The sequence below is a fragment of the Lepidochelys kempii genome, chromosome 1, assembly GCF_965140285.1.
Source record: "Lepidochelys kempii isolate rLepKem1 chromosome 1, rLepKem1.hap1, whole genome shotgun sequence".
Classification (NCBI taxonomy): Eukaryota; Metazoa; Chordata; order Testudines; family Cheloniidae; genus Lepidochelys; species Lepidochelys kempii.
Window position 1 is genome coordinate 190821152 of NC_136380.1, and position 23346 is coordinate 190844497.

General features: G+C 42.2%; 1 protein-coding gene across 1 annotated transcript in view; it reads left to right on the forward strand.

Moving 5' to 3' along the window:
• The window catches only part of PROS1 (protein S), a 45227-nt gene that overhangs the window by 8206 nt on the left and 13675 nt on the right, over positions 1–23346 (forward strand). Inside the window, 9 exon segments of the mRNA XM_073305611.2 lie at positions 1414–1438; positions 1816–1902; positions 5747–5869; positions 7064–7195; positions 9098–9223; positions 13002–13123; positions 15916–16034; positions 18299–18488; positions 20361–20528. Of these exon segments, the coding sequence (XP_073161712.1) occupies positions 1414–1438; positions 1816–1902; positions 5747–5869; positions 7064–7195; positions 9098–9223; positions 13002–13123; positions 15916–16034; positions 18299–18488; positions 20361–20528 (1092 nt within the window).

Consider the following 23346-nt stretch of genomic DNA (forward strand, 5'->3'; position numbering starts at 1 on the left):
CACAAAGTATGGCTGTGCGTACATTCTTTTTTTTCTATTTAAGGCACAAATTTCCCAGCACTCCATGCATGGAAAACCCATTGGCTTCAAATGAGAATTCTACAAAGAGACCACTTGCAGAACAAAACATTTAAGTATGGTCCTTTCTCTCCTAACAAATTGCTGGTCCAGCTATTTTTATCATAAAGATATTGGGCACCCTTGCTGAAGGACTTTCTTCTAAATACAAGAGTTCAATGCCTGAGTTCATGGACAGCACACTGGATCTACATTGTTAAATGTTTGAGACATTAAATTTGTATTACAGAATGGATGTTAATCAGTAGATATAAAATTAGAAAATGAATAATCTTATTTTTGGTTGTAAATAAAGTCTGTATTGTTTGCATGATCCACCTTTGATCAAATAGCACAGGCTATTGGGCTACTTTTCAGTGTTAGGGTATAGTTTTTACTTTAAAAAAAATTAACACACAAAAATTTACCACTTAGTTAAATAAAAAGCCAAAATATTTTCCCATTTCATTTTAAATATAAATACATGTTCAAAGCTAGATTTTTAGTACCTGTCATTTTTAGGTGCAATTTTGTTTCCAGAATTAATTTTGGGTGAAAATCTTGCCATATAAGGGGGAGAGTTTCAAAGGCAGAAAGGACAGTTGTGTCCAGCTCCCATTAATTGCCCTTTATGCCTTTAGAAAAGGAGTACTTGTGGCACCTTAGAGACTAACCAATTTATAGTCTCTAAGGTGCCACAAGTACTCCTTTTCTTTTTGCAAATACAGACTAACACGGCTGTTACTCTGAAACCTGTCTTTATGCCTTTGAAAATCTCCTTCTAGGTGTCCAAATATCTGACTGCACCTGCAAATCAGGCACTTGTGTCTACAAAAAGACAGGTCAAGATTCCTTTGAAAAGTCTAAATTACTTCTCTTTTAGATCTTATCTGCCGGTAATGTTTGACTCGGACTGCCAGTCTGTACAGGACTTTTAGGCATAAGCAATACAAGAAACAATTTTGCACCTCTTGATTTTGGGGCCTCCATAGTGAGTGCTGACTCAGCAAGGGACAGACTGGTCCTTTCTCGCTCTCTGACTCAGGGAGAGAAGTGCTTGTTCCCTGCTGAATCCTAATCTCCCACTTGGAGAGCAGAACCATAAAGGGAGAGGATTCCTCACCTATTTTTTTTATTGCCCCTCCCTCCCTCTGGTAATCTGGAGGCCTGTGCTTGAATCTAAAAGCAAGTTTTATAGACTATTCCTAGCTGACTCCACAGATGAATAAAAATGATAATTGATGGACTTCCTTTTTCAATTACAGCACAAATACTGTTCAGTAAAAGTCTAGTTAACAGTTTATAATAATTCCAATTATCTTGAAACTTACTAAACTTCTCTCATTCTTTTTACAGGAATATTTTTATCCCAAATATTTAAGTAAGTACCAATCCCCCTCAACCCACAAAACCCACACCTCCTTGTGTGCTGTACTTTATCATAGAGTTTGTATGATACTGAGGGATTTCTTCCCAATTGCATACTATCAGTTGAGTTACTCCAGCAGCAATACCTGGGTGTTTTTCTTTTTAATTCTGATGTCCAGTAGCTCACAAGCTGTTCTGTACAGTTAGAACCTGACTGAGCCATTCAGAATGTGAGGCTGTGATCAGGTGTCCTTAATGTGTTGACTGGTTTTCTAGCTCAAACTGTGAGAATAGGCTCTTTGAAGGTGCAGTGCTTAATTTCTGTTGTGATGATTTCAGTTTAAATGGGTGTTTGGCCCATAAGCAGATTGTGTTGGTCTGTATTTACAGGCTGCCTCGGCTCCCATCGAGTAGGGATTTTCAGGATTACTGATGTTGTTCCAGATTCCTCAAGTGATCTGAGAACCTGTGTTAAAGGTAAGAATTTGTGATATAAATTTCACAAACAGTACTGAAACAGAGTTATGGTGTATCTAATACTGATTTGGGTTTAAGCATACATCCTGCCCCCTCTACAGAGCAGTTCACCTAGTAAGAAAAAAGAAACTAGTATTTTAACTCATAATACAGTTATCTAGAAAGTAAAATTACATTCAAAATAGTAGAGTTTACTCTCACTCTTGAGTAATACTCTGGGGGAATTATGCACCAAAAAATTAAAAATTCTGCACACAATGTTTTAAAATTCTGCAAATTTCATTTGTCAAAATAACACAATATAATCAGGACAGTTTCAATTATTTTGGGAATTTATTTCAAAATATCTGTCAGCAAGTATGTCTAACAATACAGACCAAAAAAAAAAAAAGATTCTGGTAAAAAAACCTGACAAATAGATTCCTTACTAGGCATATTAATTTAGAACTTGGAGTAATTCATTTAAATTACAATACAGAACTGTGTTTCCTGCACCCATCAGATGCAGTGCAAAGGCTTGAGGGTGTCAGGGGTGACAGAGGTGCTGAGGGAGAGGGAAGGAGCCTGGAGTGAATCTGGAGGGTTGTTGGGTGTGGATGGGAGAAGTATGGAACAGGTTTTTGGGGGGGAGAGGGGCAGGATTGGGGAGCTTCCCCCATGCAGACCCTGGCTGATCCCAAACCTCTCCCATTTGTCAGGCACATCCATCCCTGTCCCCACATCCCACACCCCCATCCTGATGGGTCCCTGAAGCCCCCTGCCCCATCTCCATGTGTCCCTGCAGCCCCACTCCCATTCAGCCCCTGGCTCAATGCTGTCACCCCACTAGCTCCTGAGTCTGTCCCCCAACCACTAGCCATTCTCAACCGCAGTCTGTGACACCCGCCCCCCCCCAGCAAGCCCGTGTGCCCCACTCTGTCTGTCCTAATCTGGCTCCATGGGCCAGGTACTGTGATGAACTTCTACTCCTGGGGGAATTATGTGCCACTGCACGCGCACACAACCTTTTTCCCTCCACAGAAAATACATTCTGCCCCAGAAGTGCCTCAGTTCTGCCTTTTGCCCACCTGCTGCGTTCATGCTGTTGGCTGTTCTGATGCCACAGTGGCCTCTGGTGGGAGAAAGGCAGAACTGCAACACTTCTAGGGCAGAAAGTATTTTCTGCAGAAAAAAAAATTCTGCAGGACACATGAATTCTGTGCATGTGCAGTGGCACAAATTTCCCTCAGAAGTACAGTAAGAAACAGCACATCGCTGTGCAACCCCAGAAGAGCTGTGGAAAGGACACAATTCCTCCAAAATCACAAGGGAATATTTTGCATCAGCCCATTACCAAATTTAGCGCATTCCTCTACTTGTGTCCAGCCTGCTCTGCTTGTGCACAAGTGCACAGCACCCTGCCTAGGTATTTTGAAAGAGTTTCCAGTCTGAATATATATTTATCCTTAAACACCCATCCCTATGTTTGTCCTTGAGAGGAAATGAGGGCAAAAAAGAATCCTTAATAATTACACTACTCGCTGCCACAGATGAGCATTTTCTAGATTACTCTGCTAACATGCCTGCAGTCACAAATTAAAGTGTATTCTCATTCATTCCCCCCCTTCCCCCCCTCTCTCTCTCTCTCATTGGAGGCTTGGGGGGCAGGGCAGGGTAGGATGCTACAGAGGTGTGTGAACATTTAATGTTGCTGAACACTCTCCCATGAGGACAACTAGATATTAATTTTAATCCTCATATGGTTCCACATGGCAAAGTAGCAAACTCCAAAACAAAGTGGTTTTAAAAAAAAAAAAGTAAAAAGATAACCTGTACAATTTTCAAAAGCCCAGGGGCCAGATTTTTAAAAAGTATTTAGGAACCTAAGTTACAGATAAGCGCATACTGGGATTTCACAAGTGCCCAACTCCCATGAGTTAGACACTTAGGCACTTATGAAAATTTCAGTACATATCTAATCTCTGCATCTATAGATGCCTACATTTCCTTATAAATCTGGCCCTTAGAAGCCTCTGTCCTATTTGCAGAAGTGACTTAGGCATGCAGGAATGTAAGACCCATTGATTTTCAATGAGGTCTAGGTACTTAGTGACCAGATTTTTAAAGATATTTAGGTGCCTAATAGGATTTTCTAAAGCATCTACATAGGTTAAGCACTTTGATAAATCCCACTGGCTCCTATCCGCATCTTTAGGTGCCTAAATACCTGGAACTTTGGAAAATGGAACACAGGAGCTTTTGAAAATTTTCCCCTACATCTAACTTTGCCATGTGTCCTCATTTTATCCTTTCATTTTTAATTTGAGTCCCCCTGACTTTCATATGAACTAACTGGGCTTCAGCTATGCATAATGTGGGCAAGTGTGTAGCATAATTGCGTTCTGCCAATCCACTTCCAACCTGGTCTGTAAGCCACTCGCTATTATTGAAGTCCAAGCCTTCTTAGCAAAGATAAACATCAGTGCAATCTGGCATGGTTGGCTAAATCCACCTGCTCAATTTGCAGCGATGTCTTAAACAACCTTACACAATCTTCATACCATACAACAACAGATAATACAAAATACTCCCATCCCTACCACAATTAGTATTTTACAGTGAAATAAGATCATAGGAGTGTATCAGCTCCATAAATATAAGTAACTGGTTAGAGTTGGGGGGTGAGGAAGGGGTGAGGAAAAGGAAACCATAGACCTGAAGTGTGGGATGGCCAGAAGAATGAATCTTTTAAATTATGGTATTTAATCAAAAGTGAGTTTACAGACTTAGGGCCAAATTCACCCGGTGAAAATAGATGTACTCCATTAAAGTCAACATAGATCCACCTGCTTTAGTCAGGGAGTTTTGCCCTACTTTTTTATTGTACTATACTTAGTCCTTAGACCTTTGTCCCCAGATGTGTGAACTTATATAAACATACCTACCAACTTAGGGGAGTACAGGGTAAAACAATAGGCTGTGTTCTCCCTGTGGTAGGCATGTTGCACTTCGCTTTACATTGCCCCGCAGGCATGCACAGAGAGTTCTCGGTTCCTCTCCGTGCTCCAGTTTTTGATTTTTGTAAGTGAATTTAAAGTTAGTGAAAGCTGCCAGTTGGATAGCACTGGGAAGTGAAGTTTCCAGTTTGTCAATGGAGCATGTACAGTGCAGGCAGCAGGGTTGTAAGCTTGCACACAAATGTGCCACCTCTAGCATGACAAAGGAATTAGTCTCTGTACCTTTCAGGCCTTGGCCTCTGCTGAGACAACTGGGGTGATGATTGATGCAGACAGCTACTCACTAAGAACTGAACTGAGACCTCTGGGTTAATTTACCTGTGCCACTGAAGAGCCATCATTTGGTAGTGGCTTGCTGCTATTACCAACCTGGGCCAGTCTGCACTCAGTAATGACAGGTTTCAGAGTAACAGCTGTGTTAGTCTGTATTCGCAAAAAGAAAAGGAGGACTTGTGGCACCGTAGAGACTAACCAATTTATCTGAGCATAAGCTTTCGTCTCTAAGGTGCCACAAGTACTCCAGTAATAACAAGCACTGTATACCAATTCCCGTGAGCCATTCATTTCATAATGGTCTTCTCTTGGTGGGGGGAAAATGTTACTGATCCATAACTGGTAATGTTGTCTTTGGACTAGCTGCCAAAGGGGACAAAGTGCATTGTAACTTTTGAGGTAACTTACCTCTGGGCAGAATAAATAAAAAGACATGTGCTATGTGGATGCTTTTTCTTGTGTGGCAAGCTTTTTCCTTCTTGTGAATGGTGACTATCGGAGGAAAGGAGGAAGGAAATAGGATTATGGAAAGGCGGAGTGTAAAAATGAACTTTTTTCCCCCCATGCGCACACAGAAATTTCAAACCAATGTAGCCCTGTGCCATGCAATGAAGGTGGATATATGGAATGCATCGATGGGCAAGCCAGATACACTTGTGTCTGTAAACCAGGCTGGCAAGGAGAGAGATGTGAAGAAGGTACAATCCATTTTGTGACTATGGTGGTAGTAACTGTTACTATGGCTGAAATTAGAGCATTATTAACAGTACCATATCTTTAAATAGATAAATGAGGCAGCAAATAGTCTCTCTTAGATTAAGATTTTTTGGGCTCCCCCTCCCCATTTCCCTTCTGTGACATACCAGGGCACAATACAGACCAATGAGTTGCTGTGTCACTCCAGGTCTGTAATCCGGGGACAGGCATGTCATTCACAATGCCTTGCTGCTGTAGCCTCTAACTTGGACTGCTCACAAACTGCCTCCAGCTATGTCTGTATGTGCTTCAGCCAGCCAGCTACACATTGGCTCTTATCAGTCTTAAAGCTTACCACAGGGTGATCCCAACACACTCCCAGTCTCAGATTTCCCCTCAGAAATATATGTCCTGTACTGCTCAGCCCTCTCCTGGACAGACTGGGCTTTTGAGCTGTGCTCCGGCTCCGCTCCAGCTCCAGGCAAAAACCTGCAGCTCCACTGCTCCGGAGCTGCTCCATGCTCCAGCTCTGGGCTCCGTTCCAAAGCCCTGTGTAACAGACAGTACGGATACATTGAGTCCATTATTCCTTTAAGGGAATTACATGTACAACTTTTTACCCCAAATGAAGTTACCCAGATAATTCAATATGAACACACTGGATTAAATAAAACAGTAAAACAAGTTAATTAACTACAAAGAGAGAGCGAGATCTTAAGTGAGTACAAGTAATGAAAGATAAGTCAGACATGTTTACAAGAAAAATAAAGATAAAATGCTACTGGTGACTAACTTAACAAACTATATTAGATTCAAAGCAAAGTTCTCTCACCTGTGTCGAAGGAAACTCCATGCTGTTTCTTTGCTAAGGTGTAGATTTTTGCCCCTACCCTCTTCCCTGCCAAAGTTGGCCACTTTGCTGGTAATTGTCCATCAGTCTTGTGTGCACCTGGCTGAGGCATCGGCTTGCCTTTTGTCTCCAAGGGACTGATCTGACCACTCTCCAAATTTATCTGGAAAATACATTTTTAGTCATGATTTCAGTTTATAACTTCACATATAACGCAACTGCCATGATATTAGTGACCAGGAAATTATGAGTTTTTAAATGATACTTCACAAGACATGACTTGTACAGAAATTACTACAATAGTGTATAGGGTGTGAACATGGCTATATTCTGTTATATCTTCTAGATGTAAATGAATGTGAAGACCCAGCAAATAAAAATGGCGGTTGTAGCCACAGGTGTGCTAATTTTCCTGGAAGCTACGGCTGTTTTTGTGATGATGGATACTACATGCTTCCAAACAAACAGGACTGCAAGGGTAAGAAAATACACTTAAAATACCATTGTATGTAAGGAAATTATGTTTGGATACTACCAATTAGAGAAGTTAGGGTGAACTATAGCTACTGTCCCTTTAAATTTTCTCCTCCTATTTCGAGCCAAAGTCTCCCATCTGATGCATGTTTGATTCCAATTGATATGCCCAAATCTAGGGTTGTGTTAACCTTTTTACATGAATCCAGGCTAGTTAATTAATGAAACCTGGGTTTGGGTCACAAATCCCAGACTTAAACCATTTTCATAGCCCAAGTCAAATTTCTAGAATGCAAGGGGCAGTTAACATTCTTAGCTGGAAACCCAGTCTGTGAAAATCTGTGGCTTTGGATGGATTTCACTCTCTGAGTTTTGGTTTCCTTCACTTGAAAGGAAAATATTAATGAATTCTGAAGATGCTCTTTATGAGGATGATCAGATGTCCAGATTTTACAGGGACAGCCCCAAATATGGGGACTTTCTCTTCTATAGGCACCTATTACCTCCCACCCCCGTCCCGATTTTTCACACTGGCTATCTAGTCATCCTACTCTTTATATGGGGAAAGGCTTGTGTGGCATTGCATCACTATACTTACTTGCTGGGTGTAGCACAAAGGCCTTTTTATTGACTATAGATTTAAGTCTTTATTTTGGAATAAAATTCCAGGTAAAGGGCATGCGTTAATATAGTTAGTAGAAAAATTTGATGGCATTTTGGCAAGAAAATAGCTTACCTCATCCTAGTATTGCATTTCTTTACTAGTCAAAATTTTTCTGTTGAGCTGCACTATCTGGTATGGATACCATCGTGAGAGGATGTAAAGGGACAGACTTTTAGGCTGGTTTTCACTGGACTCCTGGTTAGTGCATGTACTTTTGTGGACACAAATAATCAATGACACCATGACTCCTATATAAGCCCATTGCAATACTGCAGTCTGACAAATGCAAGCTCACAAGTTGGTTGAATGGAGCCTGTTCGTATACTTTTAATCTTTTAGAGCAGAGGTGGGCAAACTACAGCCCGTGGGCCACATCTGGCCCACGGGACCATCCTGCCCAGTCTCTGAGCTCCCGGCCGGGGAGGCTAGTCCCCGGCCCCTACCCCGCAGCCTCACCTCACCGCCCTGCCAACACTTTGGCCTGCCGCTTCTGCCGGGGAGCGCGGCGGTGTGGCTGGCTCCAGCCGGGCAGCGCGGCTGCGAGCTCCTGCTCCTCTGAGCGGCATGGTAAGGGGACGGGGAGGTTGGATGGGGGTGGGGTCCCAGGAGGGGGCGATCAGGGGACAAGGAGGGTTGGATGGTTCATGGGTTGTGAGGAGGGCAGTCAGGGGGTGGGAAGTGGGAGGGGGCCAGGCTGTTTGGGGAGGCACAGCCTTCCCTACCCTGCCCTCCATACAGTTTCTCAACCCCAATGTGGCCCTTGGGCCAAGAAGTTTGCCCACCCCTGCTTTAGAGCTAGACTGTGGACCCCTGCCTCGTGGTGGTGAGCCCTTATTCACACAAGTAGTCCCTCTAAAGCCAGAGAGGTTACCTGCCATTAATGAGGGCTCACCAATATGAGTAACAGCTGCACAATCTAGCTTTCAATCAGGAATGATGAGCAAAGCATTACAGTAAACACATTTGTGTTACTTTTTTCCTCTGACACACTTGTCCCTTTTCCTTGGATCCACAGTACAGCCTACAGAGTATCAAGGTATGCAGGAGACTTCACCTGGGGGCAAGGTAAAATTCCCTGCAGAATCCTCTGGAAGTCTCCCTTACAAAGGAGACTATGTGAAACCTAGCAAGATCTGCCGGAATTGTGAGCCCCCTCCGCCTTTTTTTTTTGCCCTTACAATCTTGAGGCAGGGTGAAATGTCATGAGAAAAACTTTATTCTCAGTAACACTTCTGAATTTAGACAGGAATGAATGTGTGATACGTCCAGACATCTGTGGAACAGCACAGTGCAAGAACATCCCTGGCAAATATAAATGTGAATGTGCAGAAGGCTACACATATAATTCAACTTCAAAGAACTGTGAAGGTAAAGGTTGTTTTTTTTTTTCCTTTCTTTTTTTTAAAAATAGCTGCTGTGACAATTTGGGGAATCTGTCTACATGTAACTTACAAATTCTAGTTGATCATTAAATGCCTCCATCATCTACTACCATCTCTCCCAGATCAAGGACAATAGAGAGTTGTTAACTTAAAACAGTTCCCATTCAAATGGGAGCACCTGAGAACAATGGGCTGGCTAAAGTTTAGAGAATCCAGTTATCTTATGTGCTTGCAGAGTTTGGAGCAGTGGAAGGAAACAAAAACACAGGATGTGTCAGAGTGGGGGTTTACAGACACAGAGGGTACACCGGTCTCAAAGCCCAGGTCAAACTGACTCAGGCTTGCACTGCAGGACTAAAAATAGCAGTGTAGACTATAGGGTCAGCCCGAGCCAAAACATCTACACTGCTCTCTTTAGCCCTGCAAGCCTGAGTCAGTTAACCCAGGCTCTGAGACTCTCTGCTGCAGGTTGTTGGTTTTTTTGCTGTGTAGACATACCCAAAGTCTGAGGAGGGACTCAAAAGGGAAGCTTTTTGATTGCCAGATTAACTGGAGGTGAAGGATACTGACTGCAGGGGTCAGGGAAAGATCCAGTAATTGGGAGAAAAAGCCCTAAGCTGGTGGAGTGAGAGTCAATACAGGGGACTCGGAACCCTGGAAAGTTACCAGCTGAAATCCCAAAGAATGCTCAAAGGCGATGAGAAAACTGAGGAGTGGTGTACAGGTGTTCATTGTTTTGCCTAGATCTGTATATCTCTTGTGCTGTCTAAAGTAAAGAATGAGTGGGTTAGAAATCCCTCTGCAAAGTCTGTGTTGTTTGCTTCAATCATCACATATTTCTGTAACAGGTGAATTATACACCAGTGGCTGACTACTCACAAGACTGAGCTCTAGGGAAGGGTTTTGCTTAACCTACTGAAGTGTCTTGGGGGTCAGCACTCATGCGAAGGGCCTACTGCAACTGGGTTTTGGGGTCCATCCTCCATGCAGGGGTATGAGACAGTCTGCGTGAGAGAGTCTGCAGCCAGAGATAGTAGCTGGAGCCCACCCTGTGATCATGAGGAGCTTCAAGGCACACAGGCCTAGCAAGCGGGTGTAACACAGCAGCCTGGTGAGGGTCCAGTAGGGGTATCTCAACCAGGGCTGTTACAATTACTACAATGTATAAAACAGCTTTCTAGCCTCTTCTATGGGTATATCAATCACCACATTTCATGTCACTATCATTCAAATGTTGGGTGCTCATTGATATTGAGTCAGTCTGACTGCTCTTCATAAAGTGTGCAAATATAATACTGGAGGGATTCACTCTCAAAATATTGGGACCTGAGACTGCCATTTAAAAATGGTCCATTCCTCTGCCCTTGCCCCAATTACACCTCCTCCATGCAATCTAATCTACAATTTGTCAGAACATTGTCCCTTCAGAAATTTTCTGGGCAGAGAAGAACATTTCTTTATGAAATGAGAGTGTGGAAGAAAGCGTCCCTCCAGAGAAAGTTTTCAGAGTAGCAGCCATGTTAGTCTGTCTTTGCAAAAAGAAAAGGAGGACTTGTTGTGGCACCTTAGAGACTAACAAAATTTATTTGAGCATAAGCTTTCGTGAGCTACAGCTCACTTCATGAAAATCCAGTAAAATCCAGTCAGGGTTCATAAACATCCCTACAGTAGAAACTGCCTATGATAGGTACTGACTTTGCCTATCCCCTTTCAACCACTTGTGTGGCTGCACCAGCGACTACAGACACCCTGGCAAAGCAGGTCTTGCTGGAAGCTAGCATTTGTTGCACCCCCTTCCCCTCCAAGCAGACATACCAGCTCTGGGGCTGCAGCTTGCATTGCCAGAATCCTGAAGGTGAATCAAACCTGGGTTTAAAACACAATAGAAGTTGTTTTAAAGAATGACCTAAGCCCACTACAGTTTAACTTAGAGATTTGTCGTATCTTCAGCTCCACACATCTTTATCTCTCCTGAACAGAGTGTTTTTTCCTAAACAGGCCCTTGTTCAACTAAACAAACAGCAAAGACAGTAAGATTGGGCATTTTAATAGGTATAGTGCCTTTCCTCCAAGCATCTCAAAACCCTTCACAAGCATTAGTTGTTTAGTCCTTTCAACACACTAAGGAAGTATCTGCCATGTAATTATGGGGAACCTCTGGCACAGAGAGGTTAAATGGCGTGTTAGGTCACTCAGTGAGTCAGTGTCAAATACTAGGTTTCAGAGTAACAGCCATATCAGTCTGTATTCGCAAAAAGAAAAGGAATACTTGTGGCACCTTAGAGACTAACCAATTTATTTGAGCATAAGCTTTCGTGAGCTACAGCTCACTTCATCGGATGCATACTGTGGAAACTGCAGAAGACATTATATACACAGAGACCATGAAACAATACCTCCTCCCACCCCACTCTCCTGCTGGTAATAGCTTATCTAAAGTGATCAGCACAAAAAAACCTGGATTTGTGCTGGAAATGGCCCACCTTGATTATCATGCACATTGTAGGGAGAGTGATCACTTTAGATAAGCTATTACCAGCAGGAGAGTGGGGTGGGAGGAGGTATTGTTTCATGGTCTCTGTGTATATAATGTCTTCTGCAGTTTCCACAGCATGCATCCGATGAAGTGAGCTGTAGCTCACGAAAGCTTATGCTCAAATAAATTGGTTAGTCTCTAAGGTGCCACAAGTACTCCTTTTCTTTTTGTCAAATACTAGAATCGAAGCCAGGAAACCTGGGAACTAGTTTCTGGTTCTACCCAATACGTTACGGTCACCACTTTATAAAGTGGAGCTTGAAGAGGAGATCTTGAATTTTCCTTTAAGCAACTAAAAATGCGATTTTAAATTTTTTAAAAAAAACTTAGCATGCTACAAAACCAAATCATGTTTTAAAAATATATTTACTAGCAGACTATCATTTATTTACATCAAAAGGGCAGTGTACTTCAGTATCGGCATTGCAAAATTTCTTTATACATCGCCCTTAGCTCATGCCTACAGAGCCTCTCACCTCATGAGCTTGTATGTTTTTCATATTAGAAATGTAACAATTAAATTAGCCTTTCACACAACCTCTCTTTTATACATTATTTATTGCACACAGCCAACAACATGAAAAAGGTAGTAGGTTTAGCTCCTTAATAGCCAAGTGGTTTTTGCTTTTAATCAGCCTAAATTGATCTCCATAGACTCCACTTAAGCTGTCTGGACTTTGCAGCTTGGGAAGATTACTACATCAGTCAGAGGAGATACCTCTCCCTCAGATGGGACTGTACAGAACTGATTTTGGCCTTATGTGAACAGACTGTCTCTGCTCCACACAATTGCCATGTATACTGTTAGGACTGTAGTAACTCTTGCAGCTTGAGAGACCCTAGGTGGAACAAGAGGAGAGTGGCCCAGAACAGGTAGTACTGATAGACAGATGGCAGGAATTCATTTATGTCAACTCCTTTTCTGCATTCCTCTGTAATCCTCAGCCATGCAGCTCAGCTTTATAGCTTCTCACATATCAGTTCAGCCTTGCCCTGGCTCGCTGCACGGTTTCCATATAAGACTTGCTGGGGTTGTTCATCCAGAAGGCAAATGTAAATTTCAGGCTGGAGAGAGCCCTTTAATACATCACCACCACCACCGACAGGATTCACATTCCAGTACAGAACTGTCTTGCCCATTGTTGCATTAACTTAATGTACTTGTCTTTAGAACATTAAATGATTGTTCAGTCTAAGTCTCATGCAATGTGCTTCTGTTTCATTGCAGATGTGGATGAATGTGCTGAAAACACTTGTGCGCAAGAGTGTGTAAATTCTCCAGGAAGCTATTCCTGCTATTGTGATGGCAAGAAAGGGTTCAAGCTTTCTAAGGACAGGAAGAACTGTGAGGTAAAACTGCATGATATGAGCTTGCTAGGGAAATGGAACTGTGAGGTAAAACTGCATGATATGAGCTTGCTAGGGAAATTACAGAGTTGGGGGTTTCTCTATGACAGGATGAGGTAGATTAGAAAAAGTACCAAAGCCAGTTTTAAAATTGCTGGGAAAATGCTGCAGGCTTTGAGTCAGGGCATGCTTCACAAATCAAATCCAGCAGTTCAGTTGACAGGGATATCATTCGGTCCAGGTTCAGTTCCAAGAGAAAGCATGAAGAGAAATCTGCTTTAACTAGCCCTTTTCTACCCATCCCCCAAAATAAGCCCCATGCCCTCCCTGGCTTAGATGTTGACATGGGAGCCTCAGCTCATTTTGAAAGCATGTTCACATATTTCCCAGATTTTTCTTGCCATGAGAACCTTTTCCCACCTAGTCTCTCAGAATGACTCCTGGAAAAGCTCAGTTTGAGCTGATTGTTTTGCACAGTTTCAGTTATCATGACTTTTTTTTTTCCTTTTTTTAAAAGAGGGCCAAGCAGCGAGTGAATAGTTTCACCAAGTGCTAAAAAAACACATTTCCCATCCAAAAGGAACTACAAATTTACACTTTAGTGGAAGAAACAGTGGGACTACAGAGGATTTCAATGAAAGCATTTTCTTATGAAGGCTTTTCTTTATACTACTTTGGCAGGAGCAGGCAGGTTGGGACCTGTAAGTGTGTTCAAACAGCTTCCACCAAAAACAAATCTTTGCCACAGTATGATGTAGGGGCGCTTAAATATTTCAAAGATCAAAGCCCACTATTGTGCTCGAACATATTTACTAGAAGTTGGTATTTTTAGTTGCTAAGCTTTAATACTTAGACAACACAGGGAGTAATTCCATTCCCTACTGATAATAAAGTGGGAGGACAGTCTGCTCTGTCCCCCTTAAACATTACTCCTAACGCTGTTGTATGAGAGACAGGTTTAGTAACCCTTGGGACTAAGGCTAAAGAGGCTGACCCAGTATGTAGAAACCAGTTGCAGATCTTTTAGTTGGAATAAAAATCTGTATTATCAGCAGTATCATGGAAAAACCCAAAAGGATGTATCCTCTTTGCAGACCAAGTGCTCCACCCGGTGTATAAAAAAATTCAAGTCCAATTCTTACATATAATATTGTAATTCATGAGTTGTTGCACTACAGTCAACGGAATTGCTACACCATGAAAATTGTGTTAAATGAGAACCAAGCCCAAAGAATTTTGGGAAATGTAGTATTAGCTGTGAGTTAGACCAATAGTTCTCAATCAGGTTTACGCATACCCCTGGTGGCACGTATAGGTCTTCCAGGAGGTACATCAACTCATCTAAATATTTGCCTAGTTTTACAACTGACTACATAAAAAGCACTACCAAAATCAGTACAAACTAAAATTTCATACAGACAATGACTTGTTTATACTGCTCTATGTACTATACACTGGAAAGTAAGTACAGTATTTGTATGCCAATTGATTTATGTTGTAATTATATGGTAAAAATGAGAAACTAAGCCATTTTTCAGTAACAGTGTTGACACTTTATTTTGATGTCTGATTTTGTAAGCAAGTAGCTCTTAAATGAGGTAAAACTTGGGGTACGCAAGACACAAACTCCTGAAGGGATACAGTCGTCCTGAAAGGTTGAGAGCCACTGAGTTGGACTATCCAAGTGCAATGTGTATCACACACACAGTAGTGTTTCACACCCAATTGCTTCGGTTCTGCTGCATCTGCGTAGGACATATCTGCTGGGAGATTAAATATAGGGGATTCAGTCAAAAATAAGTTCCAACTGTCTTTTTACATCTGACATCATTGTGGCATGACAAGAGACATAAAAACAGCAGTGCACATTGAGTCGTAGCTAAAATGGCAATATGGCCATACAATGTCTGACCTATTTGAACGAGAGTGACCAGATAGCAAGTGTGAAAAATTGGGACGGGGTGGGAGGTAATATTTCAGACAACGCCCTGTACAGTGGGACTGTCCCTATAATATTGGGACATGTGATCACTGTAATTTAAACTGATATATTATCCCTATATACAGTCATCATTCTGTCTACCACTGCAATACAGAAAGTATGCAAACTTCATACACAGCAACACTGTGCAACAATGTATACCAGAAAATGAAGAATACCTTTCCCAGTGAAGGCTGAAAAGTTTAAATAGGCAGAATATAATTAACCTCACAATCTTACCTGGGACTAGTTGTGACTAGTGTCCAGGACCAAACTTTTCATGTGTTCTGAGACGATACCATATCAAGAGACATTGTACTTCCCCTGCCACTATGCTGTATATTAGTTCAGTTCTGCTTCAGAGGAAAGTGTGGTGCTTATTCAAATCAAGACCACTTTGTGTATCACCCTAGATGTTTTAGATTTCACCCATTCAACAATCAACCCAACCAAACTGCTTAAATTAAGAGACCTGAGAATCCTAACATAAGGTGGTAGGGATGCAGGTTGAAAGGAAATGGTGTAATTTGGCTGTATGCCTTGATTTGAATATTAAACACTTACAATGTAATTACCAACTCAAATGAAAGTTGTAATCTACGAAACTATGTTACAACATTTTTGATGTATGGATAATGTAGAAAAATAAAATTGTTTTATTTGTACTGAGGTATTCAGATTACTCAAGTATACTAGGTATCAAGTGCGTAAGAAAAATGTAACAAGCTAAAAGCCACTAAGAACTGAGGTTAATCTGTGAAATATCACTGCACAAAAGTTATGACATGGTGATTTTTCCTTTCATTATTTCCAGGCTGTTCCAGTTTGTGTCCCTCTGAATCTTGAAAAAAATTATGAATTGCTTTACCTGGCAGAACAATTTATGGCGATCCCTGTGCTGTATTTAAGGTTTAGATTGCCAGAAATAACCAGGTGAGCATTTGCCATTGATAACACTATGCATGAAAGTGCTGGGGATTTGTTTCCATTAATTCCCAGAGGGTGGCAGAAGGACTATGGATTGCATGAAGAGTTCACAGCATCATCTCACTGGATAAGACACCTTGTGTCATTGCGGGGAGGACAAAGGAACTGAGCTTCCTACATGTAATAGCACTCAGTGGAGGCTGGAGTTATTTGAAAGTGGACAGACAGGAGCGAGGTGCTTAGAACCACTTTACAGCACCACTTAGTGATTGTATTATATCCATGAGCCACATCTTTAGTATAGTTCCTTCCTGTAACTCATCGGCTCAGCTGGATCTTAAGCAACCCTTTCCATCAGACAGTGGCAGCTGCCCGATGCAGCTACTTAGTGGAGCAGGCAGCCCATTGGTGTGGTCTGTGGCAGATACAGTGCACCAGCATCTGAGCCTGAGCTCATCAGTGGGTGAAGAGCCAGATTCCTCCTGCAGTAACAGCTGTGTTGCTGTGGTTGAAGACAGAGATATACGGACCAAAAGGGAAACAAACCCTGGGAGGAAGAGAATCAAAACAGTCCCGAGACTGAGTGGGAAAAGGTGGAAAATGGATCAAGGGGGAGAGGAGAGAATACGAACTGGATGGAGGCCTCAGCAGTTTTTAGAGTGCATGAGATTTCTTAGGAGAGGCAGAAAGATGGTGTCTCACAGTGACAGAATCTTGCTGCCCCCTCTGAAGGGAAGAGAAAAGACGTGAAGATGATGGCAGAGATGTAGAGGTATTGCAGTTCCCCCGGGGCCAGTCTTGCCAACTGACTCAAAACTTGCTCTGAAGAATCCCCACTGGTGGGACGTTTGCAGGCACATTTTGATCCAAACGGTGTCTGTGGTATTTCACAGTAGGCAAGTTTCATATAGGTTCCCCCCTAAAGTGTGTCAGTCCTTAAAATCAGATGATGTTATAGAAATGAATATGCATCTCGCAGTGTGTAGTTGTAAATCAAAATGGGGAGCCTCAGATGATGGTTCTGCTGCTCTTATGCAGGCATTACCAGCTGTAGCATGCTGTTCATCAAGTACGGAGGAAGCTAATGGTCTCCTGTGCTTTCTCCTAAAATATTCCAGGCCACTGATGGAGCACAGTGTCTTGTTTTATGCCAATATCAATTTGTAGGATTTCCCTTTCAGATGTCAGCGTCCTACAGCTATTGCTAATGTTAGTAAGCTCTATGTGGCATTTAAGTTTGCTCCTTGTGGCACTTGAAAATGCAGAGTTACCTTTGAATCACTGTCTGAACAATTTCAGAAGCGCCAACAGCAGAAGTTGTTGCATTTGTGATTTTTAGTGTCTCAGATTTAGAGCATCAATATTAAGACATGCCCTTGTGTCATGAATCAAAGGTGACCTGGAATTAATGCTCTCTTGGAAGATTTTTGAAAAGTTTGAAAGTGTCCTTAGCAGCTAACATCTTAAATAGTTACTTATAAATTCAAAATAAGGAGTTTTGACAGAACCATGTTTGAAAGTCAATGTGGTTTAGTGACTGGAGATCTGAACTTGGAATCAGGGCACCTGCGTTCTGTTCCTAGTTCTGCCACCCACCTGCTGTGTGCCTTTCACAAGTCACTTCACCTCTGTACCTCCATTTTCCCCTCAAGCCCTTCTTCAGTCTTGTATATTTCGCCTGAAAGCTCTTTGGCGCAGAGAGCTTCTCTTATGTTTGTACAGCCCCCAGAGCACAACAGGGTCTATAGGTTCTACCATAATAATAAATAATAATACCACCACCATTTATTATTTGTATTACTGTAGTGTCTAGGAGCCCTAGTTATGAACCATGACTCCATTGTACTAGATGCTATACAAACACAGAACAAAAGGAACTACAATTTATGCATGATCATCCAAATGCCACCAACATACAGATCTTATTCCCTAAACAAAATAAGGGTAAAGAATGGAACTTTCAAAGTCAGTGATGATGAAGCTCATTTAAGAAGATACTTCTGATAGATTTTTTTTTTAATGGCACTCCTCATCATAGTACTGGAACACCTCCCAAACAATTTACTTGTTCTTACAACACACCTGTAACGTAAAGGGAACTGGATTCTGCCTATGATTAATCACAGGCAGCCATTGGACCTGCTTGGATACAGAGTTGTCATTTGGAGATTAATATTTGCCTCTATAGCTAAATTATTAATGTATTGCACTGAACTCTTCATTGTCTCATGTATCCTCTTCCCATGATTGTGATTCCTCTCCCATGACAGATTTTCAGCAGAATTTGATTTCCGGACATATGATACAGAGGGTGTTATACTATATGCTGAATCCTCTGACAGCACAGCATGGTTCTTGCTTGCACTTCGTGATGGGAAGATTGAGATTCAATTCAAGAATGAACTTGGAACAAAAGTCACCAGTGGTGGCAAAGCCATTAATGATGGTCTGTGGCATATAGTAAGTTATTTTCTAATACCCTGTGAATTATTGGTGCACTCAGGTGAAGTTGGGGAAAATTGTAATCGCGACTTTATAATAATAATTTAAAAAAGGTTTCAAAATGATTCCATAAAGATCCCAGATGTAAAGGTGGTTAAGAAAGATACAGTGGTAGCATTAGCAAACTTCCGAATTTCCTTGTGATACAAACAGCCACTGTCTGCACGGTGCTTGGGCCCTATGAAGTAATACCTAGTGCATGATCATCTGTGTAAACATGTTTATTCTGATTAAAGTGGTCCATGGGGTTGTTATTCCAAACATACTTGTTATTTTATGTGGGCCAATGCAGCTTGATCAATCAAATCAAGGCTTCCTGCCTCCTAACTAAAGAAAATATTATTATTGTCCTTAACTCTGCTAGCCATAGATTTCTCCTCATGTCACTTTGCTTCCCCTATCAATTTTCTACAATTCCTAACTTTTGATTTACATTCTGTACTATCAACTTCCCCTTTCTTCCATTTATTACATACTATTTTTAAAGTCTTTTATAGTTGCCTTCATGTTCTTCTAAGCCAATTGTTGTTTTTTTTAACCAATTTGGCCTTCTCCCTTGAGTATGGCTTTTTGGGCATCTAGTAAAGTCTTGTTAAAGAAGCCCTAATTATCCATTCACATTTTTCCTCTCAGCTTATTTGGCTCATGATTGTTTTCACCTTTGTGAAATTGGCCCTTTTAAAGCACCAAGTTGGGCAGGATTGTACTTGGGCAGCTAGCAACTTGTGCTGCTACAGCCACACTACTGTTTTTAGTATGCTAGCTTGAACAGAGCTGGACATATGTCTACCGGCGCTGGGAAGCACCCTGTCAGCTGCTGTGTAGATGTACCCTAAATGGATGAGATTTAGTTCTGCCATATTGTTTCCTGGTGTCCAGTCCAGTGCACCTTCCCTTAGACCAAAAGGTATTTTGGTGGGTAACATCAACAGTAGATGATTTTTTGGGGGGAGGGGGGGTGTCTGTGTTCCCTCAGGAGATTCAGTTCTTTGTGGCAGGCTGAATGAGATCCAGAGGAGCATGCTCAGTGTGGATGGAATGCTGAACAATTTTAGAAGCAAATGCCTAACGAGGTCTACTAAGCATAGGCACCAACTCCGTGGGTGCTCTGGGTCTGGAGCACCCATGCGGAAAAATTAGCAGGTGCTTAGCAACCACCAGCAGCAAAGCTCCCCCTACCCCCTCCTTGCTTCATCCTCCCCTGAGCACGCCATGTCCCCGCTCCGCTGCCTACCTCCCAGCACTTCCTGCCTGGCCACCGCCAAACAGCTGTTTGGTGGAACTTTGGACTTTCCGGGAGGGAGGGCAAGGAACGGGGATGCCGCGTGCTCAGGGAGGAGGCGGGGCAGGGACTTGGGAGAAAGGGTGGAATGGGAGCGGGACAAGAGCAGTGCAGGGGCAGGAAGAGGTGGAGAAGGGGTGAGGCCGGGGCGGGGTGGAGGGGGTGGGGTCGAGCACCCACCAGGCAAAGGGGAAGTTGGCACCTATACTACTAAGTGTGACACAAACTGAAAAATTGTGTTTTTTCCAAAAATATCAGTCATTCAACCAAGTATAGGCTTTCCTATGGAAAGCAAGAGACACCTTTGCCTTTCAAATATTATTCCTCTACCCAGTTTCATAATCCTGCTGCAAACCATTAGAATATTTAAAAAAGAGAGAGAGAGAGAGAGAGAGAGAGAGAAGCAGGTTCTGGGTGGTGGGTTTTTGTTTTTTAAATACCGGGACATGTTAGGCAACCTTAACACAAGACTCGCTACTCCTCCCTGTGTAATCAGTACATTCAACATATGTAGTGCTATATATTTTGTATATTATTTTTAATCCTAGGTCTCAGTGGAAGAATTAGAACACAGTATAAGTGTAAAAATAGCAAAAGAAGCAGTGATGAATATTAACAGCCCTAGAAATCTGTTCAAGCCAACAAATGGCTTCCTGGAAACTAAAGTGTACATTGCAGGATTACCTCGCAAAGTCGACGACACCCTCATTAAACCGGTAACTTAAAAATACCTCCTGATTAAGGCTGCTTTCTTGTTCACTTCTCCTTATGTGGTGGTTACCGGGGAGACAAAATACAGGGAGGTATGTAGGTAGAAAATGAAAATGCCATTGACATTTTTGTTTGAAAATGAGTACACATGAAGCTTTGTGGTCTGCCCATTTTCAGGTTTCAATTATAGAATCACAGCAATTAAAGATGTCTCAGGTAATCTAATCCATTTTCCAGGGTCATATGCAAGATTGTGCCTGAGAGTACATTTCCTAATCTCATTTTAAGACTCCCAAGCAATAGGGCCACCAATAGTTACCTTGGGAGCCTATTGTACAAATGTTCCCTTTCTTAGTGCCACATTGTGCCTTGGTCTTGTGTGTGTGGGCGAGGGATAGGGGTGGGAAGTGTTGAGGAAAGGTAAAAGAAATGCAGAGAGTGTTCATTTCTACCCTGCCCTGCCCTACCCACCCTGCACAGGGGGCCTGAGTCACCTTACTCACCCTTTTCAGCAGCTGTAGGTCCCTGCAGCCACCTCTCACACAGACCCAGTAATCCTCAAAGTAACTGGCAGTGTCAGCAGAGAGGCAACAAGTGAATGGAAGACTGAACTTGTTTTCCACCCTAGAAGAGGGAAGCCTCCATTGCCATTGCCCATACAGTATCTGTTCTTCATATGTGTAAAAGAATGTCTATCCAACACGTTGCATGTGTACTAGAAAATAATTTACATTTGAAAACAAGTCACCAGTCCACTAACAAAAAAATGCTTGCAATATTTCATTTTTTAATGAATCCATTTTTGTTTGCAGTGTGACAGGGAGGCAAAAAGGTAAAAATGTTTAACTGCTTCTCAATAAATATTCTCTTACCCAATGTGAAATAATTCTAGAAATGTTGTTTGGGCTGATGAGTCAAACTCTCGGCCAACAAACAATACTAATAGCTATGGCCCCCTAGTTATAGCGCAGCAGACATGGCCAAGCAGAAGAGAAAAGTTTGGCTTCAGTATGTTTGAACTTAAATTTTGAAGGTGTCTGTTCTTTGCTTGCCAGTGGTACCAAATGGGAAAAGCTTACTGGCTCAGCAGTGCTGACTGAAAGCTGCGCTACTGTACATGCCTTTGAGTTCAAAGAGACACAAAGTGCGTGAGGGTGACAAAATACCAGTGAGGTAATGTCTTTTATTGGACCAACTTCTGTTGGTGAGAGGGAGAAGCTTTTGAGTGATACACAGCTCTTCTACAGGTCTGGAAAAGGTAGGTACTCAGTGTCACTGCTAAATACAAAGTGGTACAGATTGTTTAGCATAAGTCGTTAACATATATTCTAAAAGACTATTCAAGGTGAAGTGGTCCCTTAACACACTTCCAGTGATGGGATAATAAAGTGTGGAGGGGAGTTAGTGGATTACAGATTTTTGTAATAAGCCATAAATCTAGTGTCTTAATTAAGACCATGATTTTTAGAGTCTAGTAAAGTGATGAATTTAAGCTCCCAGGCTCCTCTTTTCAAGGTGTTGTGCAGGAGGACGAGGACTGAGAGGTCAGAAATGGAGTGATTGTTTTGTGAAAAAAGTGTTTGCTGTTGGATAATACAGTGTTTTTATCTTTTTATCATTTTTTTTTCTGTGCAAGGTCATTTGAGAGCATAGTGATTGTCTAGTTTCATCCACATAGTTGTTGGGGCATTTGGAGAAGTAGATCACACAATGGAACGTGCCACCCAAACATCCCTGAGAGAACCTGCTTCATTGCAGGAAAAAAGCCCCTCTAATCACTCACCCCTAGTTGTCACCTACCGCTCTACATTGGAGGCCATACAGGGCATCATTAAACAATTACAATCCATACTCAATGGGGACCACATCTTGAAAGAAATCTTTCCTGAACTTCGAACAACCCACTAACTTCATATCAGAAGCAAGTCCCCAACAGACAAGAACTCCTCAACTTAAAGCAGCACCAGACCCTGCCACAACAATAGATGCAAAACCTGCAGACATATCTCCACTGCTACAATGATCACTCCCCTCCCCACCACAACATATCTTTCAAGATCCATGGGTCCTACCCCGAGCTGTCCCTTGGGTAGGGCAAATCGAGGCGACCGCTCCGGGCCCCGCACTTTGGGAGGCCCCACAGGCTGGTGCAATTGGTCCCGGAAGAGACGAATCTATCACTTCCTCCCCAGACCCCAAACCCCACTAGGGAAGGCCCTGGTCCTATCCATGCCTATCACAATGTGGTGTACCTCATCCCCAATGATGCCCCCAATGCTAAAAGTCAAAAATACCATATTACCCAAGGGCAAACACTTATCACAAAACAATCACTCCAAAGCTGACTTTCAGTCCTCGTCCTCAAAGGCAAGCTGCAAAACACTTTCCAAATGACAAGCCTGGGAACGTAAATTCCTAACTTTGCTAGACACTATAAATCATGGTTTTAATGAAGACTCTGGATTGATGGTTTATTACAACAAGGCAGCTTACATTGACCTCTCTGGAGCGTAGACCAGGCCTGAGTACTTTTCTCAGACCTGAAGAAGAGTTCTTTGTAAGCTCAAAACTTTGTTTCTCACGCCAACAGAAGTCAATCTAATAAAAGATATTACCTCACCCACCTTGTTCTCTCTAATATCCTGGGACCACATGCAGTTTACAACACTGCAAACAGCAATTTGATTCCAAGACAGCTCTGAAGATCAGTGCTGTAATCTATGGCATTGATATAATTATGCTTTACTGTCCACCAGAAATAAATTGTCATGTAAAGTAACTCATTCTCTGTTGATTAACAATGTTTCTAGAGCAAATCTGTAT